General features: G+C 36.5%; 3 protein-coding genes and 1 non-coding gene across 7 annotated transcripts; 2 read left to right on the top strand and 2 right to left on the bottom strand.

The window, feature by feature from the left end:
- Positions 1-19: 19 nt before the first annotated feature.
- Positions 20-3,861, top strand: LOC105673812 (YTH domain containing 1). Of its 3 annotated transcripts, none has more exons than XM_012369728.2 (7): positions 20-955; positions 1,060-1,452; positions 1,849-2,065; positions 2,179-2,383; positions 2,508-2,775; positions 2,880-3,026; positions 3,125-3,861. In XM_012369728.2, exons 2-7 carry the CDS (start codon positions 1,109-1,111, stop codon positions 3,297-3,299), a joined length of 1,356 nt encoding a protein of 451 aa, XP_012225151.1. In that variant the 5' UTR covers positions 20-955; positions 1,060-1,108; the 3' UTR covers positions 3,300-3,861. The 3 variants fall into 3 exon arrangements, with proteins under 3 accessions (XP_012225151.1, XP_012225150.1, XP_012225148.1); XM_012369725.2 differs by having other exon boundaries at positions 21-261; XM_012369727.2 differs by having other exon boundaries at positions 20-1,452.
- Positions 3,862-4,005: 144 nt separating this feature from the next.
- Positions 4,006-8,438, top strand: LOC105673735 (carbohydrate sulfotransferase 11-like). Of its 2 annotated transcripts, XM_067360094.1 has the most exons (6): positions 4,662-5,097; positions 5,206-5,473; positions 6,644-6,840; positions 6,925-7,044; positions 7,106-7,249; positions 7,332-8,438. In XM_067360094.1, the coding sequence occupies exons 1-6, from the start codon at positions 4,958-4,960 to the stop codon at positions 7,714-7,716; spliced, it is 1,254 nt and encodes a 417-aa protein (XP_067216195.1). In that variant the 5' UTR covers positions 4,662-4,957; the 3' UTR covers positions 7,717-8,438. The 2 variants fall into 2 exon arrangements, with proteins under 2 accessions (XP_012224993.1, XP_067216195.1); XM_012369570.2 differs by lacking the exons at positions 4,662-5,097; positions 5,206-5,473 and adding an exon at positions 4,006-4,654.
- On the bottom strand, positions 6,462-6,533 carry TRNAD-GUC (transfer RNA aspartic acid (anticodon GUC)). Its single transcript has one exon. It is a non-coding gene; the product is annotated as a tRNA-Asp (tRNA).
- Uba2 (Ubiquitin-like activating enzyme 2) lies at positions 8,021-11,422 on the bottom strand. The gene is made up of 8 exons (XM_012369690.2): positions 11,250-11,422; positions 10,833-10,987; positions 10,460-10,747; positions 10,218-10,285; positions 9,837-10,055; positions 9,510-9,767; positions 8,778-9,379; positions 8,021-8,693 (listed from the first exon to the last, which is right to left on the bottom strand). Exons 1-8 carry the CDS (start codon positions 11,391-11,393, stop codon positions 8,457-8,459), a joined length of 1,971 nt encoding a protein of 656 aa, XP_012225113.1. The 5' UTR covers positions 11,394-11,422; the 3' UTR covers positions 8,021-8,456.
- Positions 11,423-11,466: the final 44 nt, after the last annotated feature.

Consider the following 11,466-nt stretch of genomic DNA (forward strand, 5'->3'; position numbering starts at 1 on the left):
CCCTAGTTTGCTATTGATTCAGAAAACACGTCACGTAATTGACGCCGTAGTTTGTGCATGATCCGCCTGCGAAAGCGATTGTTTACTGTTACTCACTACGGAATCCTCGTCAGGTTTCCTCGAGTCATACTCGCGATTCTCATAAAATTTGGAAACGTGCGTGTGTCGACGCGTGTCCGCGCTGTGCTTAAGATATCGCAACGGATGTTTCCCGAGCGTGCTTCGTGTGAAGTGTGTCAGTGAAGGGACATAGGGTGTCACGTAAGTGTGCGCCGAGCCCTCGGGAGGACTCGTCGAAAAAAAAATTCCAAAGACTTTGAGAAAAAAAAAGAAAAAAGAAATTATAAATGACGATGAAAATCCCGTATTTAGTGATCTACCGTTTTGCAACGAACTTTTCTAGATAACTAAAAAAAAGCGCAGAAAAGAAAAAAGAGCTCTAAACGAAGTCTTCTGACAGACTCTTAGCATGTTTGCGGGCAAAAATGTAAAAAAAATGGTTCCTCAGTAAGAAAAAAAAATCTATCGATAACTGACCTCTGTTTTCGAAAGAAGTGCAGAGGGTAAATAACTAAGGACCGGGCGGTTCGCGGTCCGAAAAATAAAAAAAAAAAAAACTCCGTGCTTTCAGAGACTACGTAGAGCAACTCTCCGTGAGAGCGACTCCCGCTATGTGTTGACTCCCGCATAATCTCAAGGACTGCTCGTAAAAACTTAGTTTACGTCCCGGTCAGAACCGCTGGCTGACTTTTAAGCCCAATCGAGCCCAAGTTGCGATGTGTCCCTGTCGATTTGTGTTAGGTGTAAGGGGGCCGGACACCGCTGCGGCGCGTGTAGGTGCTTTAAATCGAGAGAGTTCGCGGAACAGTGTGGACTTTTCGCTCGGCTCGGAATCCCCGAACTATCCTTGCTGTATACTATATAATCCCTTGCTACCGCGCTGTTGCCGTAAGATGTACGAGAAACGTTTACGACATGATGTCGTTTTCTACCTGGTGCTGCTCATCCGCGCTGAGCATGACGCAGTAATAAGTATCCTCTCTCGTGTTTGCGTTGCAGGCACGGACAGTCCGGACTGCTACGAGCAGCGGCGGATCCGGATTGAGCTATGGGCAGCAACACAGACGGCGAGAACGCGAATCTCAGTTCCGGCGAGAACGACAATGGTGACGAGCTGAGAATTGCCGCGGACGAGACTTACGATACTCGCAGCGAGGTCTCCTCCAGCAGCTCCAACTCCGACTCCAGCCATCCGACTATCAGCACAGTCTCCAGCAAGTCGTCGCGTGGCGACAACAAACGCGGTAGGAGAACGAGGAACAAACGAGGCAGATCCAGGGATTCCAAATCGTCCAGTCCTGAGCCGAAGCGAGCCAGATCCAAGGAGAGCAAGGGCACTACCAAGAGCTACGACTATGCCACCAAACTGAATTACTTATTTAGAGATGCAAGGTTTGACGAGGATAACAATCAATATTGCTACTGCAGCCTTTGTATTTATAACAAGACTTTCGTGAATATTTTATTTCTTCTTAAATACATCATTATTTTGCAGTATTACTTTATTCCACACATTTCTGAAATTTAATTCTTTTTTATATATATTGATATACAAAATCTGTCATCAAAATAATGAGATTGTACATCGAATTTTTAAACCTGTAGTTTAAAATTTATCAAAAGTTCTTCCTATTAAACAGAAGATAGAATTCTAAAATTTAACACAGTTTATTTGCAACATTATTTTCACAGCAAATGTCTTATATAATGCAAAATGTCTTTAATATCGTATATTTATTAAAGCTGTCTAGATATGGAGTAAATATTTCCAAAAATCTTTTGTGTCAGATTTTTCATCATCAAGTCTAACAACGCGGAGAATGTGACGCTGTCTAAAGCCAAGGGAGTGTGGAGCACGCTGCCGCAAAATGAAGCAAATCTGAATCAAGCCTACAGAGAATCGCGGAACGTATTGTTGGTATTTTCCGTCAAGGAATCGGGAAAATTCGCCGGCTTTGCTCGACTGAGCACAGAATCAAGGAGGGATACTGGGCCAGTTTCTTGGGTACGCGAAAAAAATACACCTTTCAACCACATTTTTCAATTCTATTATTTGAATTGCAAAAAATAAGAAGTGTGAATAAAAAAAGAGGAAAAGTACGATTGAATGCGTTTCAGGTTTTACCTCCTGGCTTATCAGCAAAGGCTTTAGGCGGTGTATTTAAAGTCGACTGGATTTGTAGAAAGGAATTACCTTTTACCGCCACACTACACTTGTACAATCCGTGGAACGACGGCAAGCAAGTTAAAATCGGTCGAGACGGCCAGGAAATCGAACCCAGAGTCGCTGAGGAATTGTGCAGACTGTTTCCAGAAGACGAAGGTAACTTTTGCAAAGTAAACGTTAAATTTTAGTAAATAATATTGAAAAATGTGCATATACGTAATATATGTCAGTATATTATAAACTTTAACAAATCACTTATTTAAATGACATTTGTTTCCAGGAATCGAGATGACGCCTATTTTACGAAAGTCCAAGGAAGCAGGAAAGCACGTGACAAAGTCGTCACGTTATCGCGATAAGAGGCCGATAAGCAACTCGAGATTCTTGCGGAGAGGAGGACGAGGACGCAGACTCTTTTTGACCACGAGATCGCGCTTAGCCTCGCTTGCCAGGGGTTCTCATGGTGCTGCGGGGGATCACAGGGGCTCCAGGGATCACTCGTACCGTTATACGCCGTGGTTCAATCGCGGAGATTCCCCTTACACAAAGTATGATCACCCACATAAAAATAACATTTAATAGCTTTCGAAACATATTGTAATTAAATGATGCAACTTATTTTATATAATAATAACAATAATCTGTTTTTTAGGAGTTACGGCAACGGACTGGGTGTCGCCGCTGCCGCGGAGGCTTACGTCGCGGATTATATGCGCACAATGCAACACCAGTTGCCTCCATTGCCACCTTATGGCCCGCATCCCTATGACAGTCTGCCACCGCCTCCTCCACCTCCAAGGTAAGAATATTTCAACACCGGAAATATTTATCCATGTTTTAGGTACTTTAATGCGTTTAGTTACATTTTTTGTACGATTGCTTTCTTTTTTTTCTCAGATATTATGACGGCCTGCCACTACCTCCGGATTATAGCGCTACGACTTCAGCGTTGGAGAAACGTAGCTACGAAAGAAGTGTCGACGAGTTCCTATGGAGAACAGCTAGCCGCCACAGTCGGCACAGTGATCACCGCTCTTCCCGCGATCATCACAGATACCGAGATCGCAGATAAGGCTCGACTCAGGCATTTTTTCTCATCGGTTCCCATCGATTCCCAAAACTTACTCCATCACTAATGATAAATGACAGATTAAATAATGACATATCGTTTATCATTTTGAGAAATCCAAAGAAATCAGCAAGATTAGGCAAATATATAATTAGCTATAATTAAACTTAGATTCTGTATAAATTAAATAATTAAATTTAAATATAAAATGTGAATTCTTTGAAAAATATAAATCAAGGCTTTGAAGAATTCTGGAAATCGATGGGTTCTACCATAATAATGTACTCATTATCACCAAGGCAATTACAATCATACTTCAATAATGTCTAATTGTCATTCATCATTATGCTGCGTGACTACAGCATGATTCTCTTTGTTGTAAAGTAATATAGATTAATTAAATAAGTTTTGTACTACTGAGTATTAAATCCACAAATCTTTCAGTAAATTTATAACATTTTCTGCAATTACAAGCAAGAAATGCAATAATATTTAAATAAGTATTGCCGATAAAAAGAAACGAAAAGATTCGGATGCAATAAAAACTACATTTTTCTGAAAATTATATTTCTGTGAATTTTTTTAGAGATACCTATATATTATCGCCTCATTTATATAAATAATCCTTCAAGAATTTGAAAACAATAAATCAATCAGACTGATTGATTGTTAAGCTAAGCAGGACATTATCTTATTACAATTGTTTTTTTTTTTTTAACATTAGGAGATAATTTTAGAGGAAATGTTGACTAAGAAACTTCAGAAAGAGAAAGAGAAACAGGAAAGAGACAGGCAGATGATAAGAATTTATCATACAACATCCATGAAGCAGACTCTCAAAAGCATGTTAGTGTTCTGATAGAAGTGAAAGAATCATAATACTATTTTGATACATTAATAAAATATACGTTAATAAATAAAGTTAATTATAAAAATTTTTTTAATTTTGGTTAAATATTTGGTTAATTATTTTGAATGATATTATATATACAAATAATAGATTTTAATGAAGTTAAATTTTATGAATTATGAGCTAATATAATGTTCTAAGTAGTGATCTATTAATAAGATTATTTTGTATATTGTGCGACTGCAATTAGCGTTTTTAAATTTTATTAATTATGTTCATTAAAGCACAGTTTGTCAAGTGTGTTCTATGCGTTGTACTATATTTTATTGTCTGCGTAGTTTTAATTACGGTAAAAAAAAATTTTAATTTCAAAGAAACAATAGGCATAACGACAGTCAACCTTCAAACACGCTTTTCGATTCCAAACAACATAAATAAGAAGAATGTCGAATTGGAAATAAACATATTGCGAATGGATGAGTTGAACGGCGAAACTATTGATCTACAGGTATATCTCTGAAAATTCAGATTAGAAAAATTACAGTTACAGTATAAGAAAAAAAATTTTTAATGGTTAATATCCCCGCCTTGATAAAATACAATTTTTCTTGATAAAGTATAGATGTAGATGTATATACATTGTATAGACATTTTTAATATACATACAGGGTGACCAATGGGAATGTGTTGAAAGTAAACGGTTATATATCCTCTCCTCGATTTCGGTAACTGTTTTACCGACTAGGGTCCGCTACCTAAGACCCGTCAATTTCATTTGAACCGTCGTATAAACCGATTTGTGAGTTATAGGATGGACGCGCTAAGCATCGAAGAAAAAGTGTTTCTCATCGAGTGCTTCTATAGTAGAGGCAAAAACTATAGTCAAGCGTATCGTGGATTCCGTAGTAAATATGGATTTAAAAAAGTTTCAAGCGAAACAATACTCAGAAGGTATGTTTTTGATACTTTTTACCCACGCTCCCTCTCCCTGGAATCGCGTCATCATTCCAATGTTGGTTAGGTGAAATTTTATTTTTATTTGTCGATATTTTTTGGCAGGATTATTGATAATTTTGGTATGTATGGCACTTTGAACGATCGTAGACATGATTTACCTGGTCCATCTCGTACCGTTACAACGGACGAAACAATTGATGACGTTAGAAATTATTTTGACAAAAATCCAAACACCTCGATTAGGAAAGCTGCTCAGGTTTTGGATTTAAAGCGAGAAACTCTCCGAAAAATAATGAGAGACGTCATTAAACTGCATCCCTACAAAATCACTACACATCAATTGCTGACGGAGAAAGCGATGGAAAAACGAGTTGAGTTTTGTAAGGTGATAACCAATATGTTTGAAAGTGAGGAACTCGATGAAAAACAAATAATATTTACGGATGAAGCTCACTTTTGGTTAAACGGATATGTCAACAAACAAAATTATCGGTTTTGGGGACAGGAAAATCCAAACGTGTCTATTGCCGTTTCTCTTCATCCTTAAAAGGTTTCCGCGTGGGCTGCAATTTCTGTAAAAGGGGTCTACCTGCAATTTTTTGAAGGAACTGTGACTAGTCAAAGTTATAAAGAATTATTGGAGACTAAATTCTTTCCCCATGCAAAGAAACGCGGATTAGTAAAGAACTTCCATTTTATGGAGGATGGCGCGACCCCACATCGTACACGCGAAGTCTTTGAATCGATACATGAAGTGTATGGCAACAGAGTAATTGGATTAGGAAACCCGAAATTTGCTCATGGAGGTCTGGAATGGCCTCCTTATTCATCTGATTTGAACCCGTGTGATTTTTTTCTTTGGGGTTACCTCAAAGACAAATGTTACGCCGTACAACCTCAAAACACCGCAGAGCTGATAAATAATATTAAAAAATGCACTCGCAGCATTCCTACATCTATGTTAGATAATGTATTTCAAAGTTTTTGCAAACGATTGCAGTTCTGTGCTAATTCTAATGGACAACACTTTGAAAACATATACCATTAATTCATATGCGCAAGCAAAATTTTTCTTTTTTTTAATATTGTGTATTTCAATTGTTAAATTATTATATTTCTCTTTCATATATATGGTAATAAAATTGACAAGTTTTCTCTACAAAATGGCGTTTAATTCATTTTATTCGGCCTATTTGTTACGAAGTAATAACTATTTACTTTCAACACATTCCCATTGGTCACCCTGTATGTATATAAAAAATAATATATAAAAGCAATATAAATATCAATTAAGCAGTATCTCTAATCGTAACATAACATTTTTTTAATAACAATTATAAAAAAATAAAAATAATAACCTCCCCGACGGGGAATCGAACCCCGGTCTCCCGCGTGACAGGCGGGGATACTAACCACTATACTATCGAGGAAAGGACGAGAAATGTTTCTAAATTTATGGTATTTTACTATATTATTATTATTATTTTAAAATATCAAAATATATATTTATTACATTAAGAAATAATATTTCTATTTATAGAAAAGCGCCGCTCTACTCCAACGGATGTCAAATGTCTGTGCAAAATACAAGCTGAAGAGTCCTCTCATCAAAAAACATTTTCTATACAACGCCAAACATAATTCGTTATACTGCTGGATCCGTAAAGTTGCATCTACAAGTTTCACTAAATTATTTTCTGACATGAGCAATCGTCAGGTCAACAACAATTTGTACAAGTAAATTTAATGTGATAATATTATAAAAATTTACTTTGTTTTGAATTAGCAAAGAAATTTTAAATTTGACAATGCAATTTACAGAGAAATAGACTTTCTGTCACCAAAAAGTTTAAGAGATCTGCTGCATTTCACTAGGAACAACGTTGTCTTCAAGTTGCTCGTCGTCAGACATCCGTTTCATCGATTAGTCTCGTCGTATAGGTAATTATAAAACTTAATCGTTCTAATGTCAAAATTGATACTGATACGACATTATTTGTAGGGACCGCATTGAGGACAACAGCAAGTACACCGCACAAGCATGGCTCTACGTTCGTCAGATCCTTCATCTTACAAGACCAGAGCTCTTTCATTCCAATTCATCGAGCAGCAATGTCCTGCAACAAATGTTCTTGACAGATAGAAAGTACTACCTTTCTTCGATAAGAAAATTGTCACTCAGTAATAACATGTTAATTCATGTAAACCAGAAAATTATTTTTTTGCAGATTAAAGATAGTACCCAGCTTCCGGGAATTCCTGGAGTGGCTGCTGAAGCAACCGCCAGGCCACGATGACGTCCACTGGACTCCTTATCACACTCATTGCGCAGTCTGCGACGTGAGCTACAATTTCATTCTGAAACTGGACGAATACACTTTCGGCGATGTCAATTATATCCTGTCGAAGATGAAATTGGACAAAAGTAAAATCTACTTGCCCAGACTGCAACGCACTCGCACCGGAGTCACCGATTTTAATACAACATGCAGATACTTTTATAATTTGTCCACTGACATGGTCCTGCGATTGTACGAAAGGTATAAAGTGGACTTCGAGATGTATAATTATAAGCTCGACAAATATCTGCACTGTAGTAAGAACAAAAATTAACTCTGACTACAGGAAATTGCAATATACTTGCATGTTATTGCGCTATCATATTTTTTAAATCGAGCAAATGTTGAAAAAATTATAACACTGTTTTTTTCGTCTTATTTAACAAGAGATAAGCGGTGCAAGCAGTTCTGGAGTGATCGAGAATTGTTAAAAGACAACAAACAAAGTGGACACTCTTCAGAAATCAATGATTAATCCAGAAATATCTATTTGAATGTAATAGATATGCTGTAAAACATTTAACTAAAGTATTAACTAAATAGATTAGACAGATACATTAATTAATAACGTCTTAATATAGCAAAAAAGAGAATCTATTTATATAATTAATATTATGACAATAGTAATAATACTTATAATACAATGTGTTTATCAATGTATAAAATTAAATTATTTGTTCCACATAATTGTTTAATATTGTAATATATCAATCACGGATATTTCTAATAAAAATAAAAGTTTTTTTCCGCTAACTTAAAAGAATAAGAGAGATTTAAAAGAAAATAGGATTCAGAAGTAAATAAAAATTATGAGACATTTTAGAGATGATTAGATTTGATTATAATATGTATCTCGTGAACGATAATCTGGAAAATCTTTTTCATCCTTTTAAGTTTTACTTTGATCTAAATTTCAAATGTTTCGGATTTGCTTTCGCTTTATTACCTTGAAACGTATCATTAATGAACGTATTAATAAACGTATTATAATACGAAGGTATGTTATTTTTTCAGCTAATCGCTATGCACATCCTCACACACTATCAAGCAATCAGTATCTTCGGAAACCTTCCGCTTCCTCAACGTTAAATTCTTTATCTTAGAAGAATTATCATGATGCACGTCATTGTCGATAACGCAGATATCATCATCATCAGCGTTATCAACTTCTACCCTGCGCTTCTTGGCTGCAACATCTTTGATTGCCACATTTTTGCGTTTTTTAGATGCATCCGGCGTATCGCTCACGTTCTGCAAAGTTTGTTTTAGCAATTAAATATATATAATAATCAATATAAAATCACAAGAGATACCTCTTAAAGTAATCTCACTTACTTGTCCATTGGAAGTCGAAGGTTTTTCTGTCTTATCTTCTTCCTCTTCTTCTACTTCCTGAGGTTTAAGTGCGTTCTTATCAGCCAGTATCAAAAATTGTGGACTATCGTCCTTTGGACCAGGTTTCTCCCGATAAACTACGAAGACAGTCAACGAATAATTCTGCTGGAAGTCGTCGACCTTGAGAATCGCTCCATCTTTTATCCCCAATTCCTCTAACTTTTTGTCATTGTTGCCCTCTGTTTCGCCTTCCTCGCTGCTGATGACAACGGCGCCTGTGCCATCAATCATAACATCAGGTGCAATCATATTGAGTCTGTTCTTGAGAACCAACTCTTCCAATTCCCTAATAGTCATGCTGGAGGTGTCGACCGCCAGCACGGCCTGCGGAGTAGGTGCGCAAACATAGCACTGAGGATTGGGCGGATTCACCGCCTTTTCAGGCACCAGCAGTTGATTGCGATGATTCATTTTCAGACGCAGATAAACGGATCTGCAGGCTTGCAGATTATTTTCGAGTACTCGGAAAGCATGGAGGACTACCATGCCCGCGATTATAGCGTTGGTGGTAGCGATCGCTGGAATTATGTTGCCCGCCATTGCTAAACAGTGGAAAGAGGAATTGTGTAAGAATGAAAATTTGAAATGAAAGAAATGTATGTTAACACGTTCAAGACAAGAGAAACTACAAAAGAAAAATCAACTATAAAAAGAGTTATTACTGCTACTAACATTTAATATCGAATCTGCTCTTCTGAGAAATTCCAAAGATGTGTGCACGGATGTTGGCGCACGCGGCGACAAAATCCATAGCGTGCTGATCGTCTTTATCCCAAACCAGATAATTATCCGGTGATTTTTCCAACGAAACTTTCAACGATTGACTCAAATTCTTCATCGATTCCGCAAAAATAGAACCGCACTTGGAAATGCTCCAGCGTTGTTGATCCTTTAGGCCAGGTTGACTGATTTCTTTACTGCATCCAGCCACTGTAAAAAGATAAAACATTAATATCTGTTAGATAAAAAAAAAAAAATATTTGTGAAATAATGGCGAACCTCCATCTGGCAACTCTCTCCAATTCAATGGTGTTGGAGGTCTGCGCTTCTTCCACAGGTTATCCATGCTTAATAGGTACTTGATATCATCATGAAACAATTTTGTGAACAGTTTCTCTGGATCGTATTCGCAGGACTGAGCCCAAACTCGCGTGGACACTCTATCGATATTGCCTTTGTCATTGGATTTCCCTTGTAAAGCTTCTTCTCCCGCTGTATCTGCAATATTAAAATTCTATATAACTTATTTATCACTTTTGGTCTTTTAAACATCAATGATTAATTAATAAAATGGCAAAAAAATAATAAATAATAAATTATGAAAAAATAGATTTGTTAATAACTGTACTGATTATATTACAGTATGGCGCTATATATTACCAGCTGCTTCAGGATCCGCTGTGTCCGGAGAAACATCCTGATCAGGATCTTCCTCTCCAAATAATTGACTGCAATGTTTATGATAAAACAAATCATATAAAAATAATTGTCTATCAAATAAATTTTCATTGATCTTATGCAAAAAATCAATTCTCAGTGATATAAATAAATTACGAGGTAAGCATAAATTAAATTAATATGTAATAATGTAAACTATCTTCTAATACAGATTATAATCTTACTTGAAAAGATGTTTGGCCCACACTATGCAATGAATAGGCTCACTGGGTGTGTTGCGAATAGTGCAGCCAGGATAAGTTTTCTGCGCAGCCTTTGGAGTACATTCATAGCACTGGCTCAGGCCTTTCTTAATAAGCTCAACTTGACCTTCATAACCTGCAGTACCAGATTCTATTAATGGTATATCTGCTGCCAAGCACATACGATTCACATGATTTCTAGCTGCCCTGTTGTCAAGTGCATTCAAAACCACAGAGAATCTTTTGAAAAAAGACAAACCAAAGTCTGATCTGTAAGCATACAAAAGATTAAAATATTGGATGGAAGCAGTCATCAGCATTAGCAAGGAAAGTAAAAGAATTGAAATAAACTTACGATGTGATACTGTCATGATAGTGTGTCACTTTAGCATCTGGATTGAATGTTAATGCTGTTTCTCGTGCTACACTAGCTTTTGATTTTCCTACATGCTTTTTTTGAAATAAAAACTGCCTATTTAAGTTGCTTACATCGATCGTATCCAAATCAATCTGAAAAACAATCACAACTTTATTGAATATAAATATTAAGAATTTAAATATTAATTATAAAAAAATATAAAAATAAAGAAAAAAACCGAAAAGTTAATTAATTAATCAGTAAAATACAAACTAAAATTCATTATTTATTATAATATATATTTATACAAAAGTGAAAAGAAAAGAGAAATACAGGCACTTACTACGCGCGTAAATCGCGCGTAAGTACGCAAAAGTAAGGTTAAATCACATATTTTGGAGATTGTACACTTACGATTTCGATATCGGCAAATCCAGACATAACAAGATTCTTCAGGATCTCGCAACCAATACCACCGGCACCCACGACAAGCACTTTGCTGTGTAAAATCGCATCACGCAATTCCTCACAAAACACTCCGTTTATGGTAGCCGCCATCTTACCGAATAAATCGCTCCACAACGGCCGGCATCGCCGGTTCGCGTTCTGTTAAATCTACTTCTCATGAAAC

The sequence above is a fragment of the Linepithema humile genome, chromosome 8 (assembly GCF_040581485.1).
Source record: "Linepithema humile isolate Giens D197 chromosome 8, Lhum_UNIL_v1.0, whole genome shotgun sequence".
In the NCBI taxonomy this organism is placed as follows: domain Eukaryota; kingdom Metazoa; phylum Arthropoda; class Insecta; order Hymenoptera; family Formicidae; genus Linepithema; species Linepithema humile.

Coding starts and splice junctions, on each gene's coding strand:
- LOC105673735 (XM_067360094.1), top strand. CDS start 4,958: ATGGACGCGCTAAGCATCGAAGAAAAAGTGTTTCTCATCGAGTGCTTC. Junction 5,098..5,205: donor AGCGAAACAATACTCAGAAG/GTATGTTTTTGA, acceptor ATTTTTTGGCAG/GATTATTGATAATTTTGGTA. Junction 5,474..6,643: donor AGAAAGCGATGGAAAAACGA/GTTGAGTTTTGT, acceptor TTCTATTTATAG/AAAAGCGCCGCTCTACTCCA.
- LOC105673812 (XM_012369727.2), top strand. CDS start 1,109: ATGGGCAGCAACACAGACGGCGAGAACGCGAATCTCAGTTCCGGCGAG. Junction 1,453..1,848: donor TACTTATTTAGAGATGCAAG/GTTTGACGAGGA, acceptor CTTTTGTGTCAG/ATTTTTCATCATCAAGTCTA. Junction 3,027..3,124: donor CCGCCTCCTCCACCTCCAAG/GTAAGAATATTT, acceptor TTTTTTTCTCAG/ATATTATGACGGCCTGCCAC.
- Uba2 (XM_012369690.2), bottom strand. CDS start 11,393: ATGGCGGCTACCATAAACGGAGTGTTTTGTGAGGAATTGCGTGATGCG. Junction 9,380..9,509: donor GAGCAGATTCGATATTAAAT/GTTAGTAGCAGT, acceptor TCCACTGTTTAG/CAATGGCGGGCAACATAATT. Junction 8,694..8,777: donor CTTCGACTTCCAATGGACAA/GTAAGTGAGATT, acceptor CAAACTTTGCAG/AACGTGAGCGATACGCCGGA.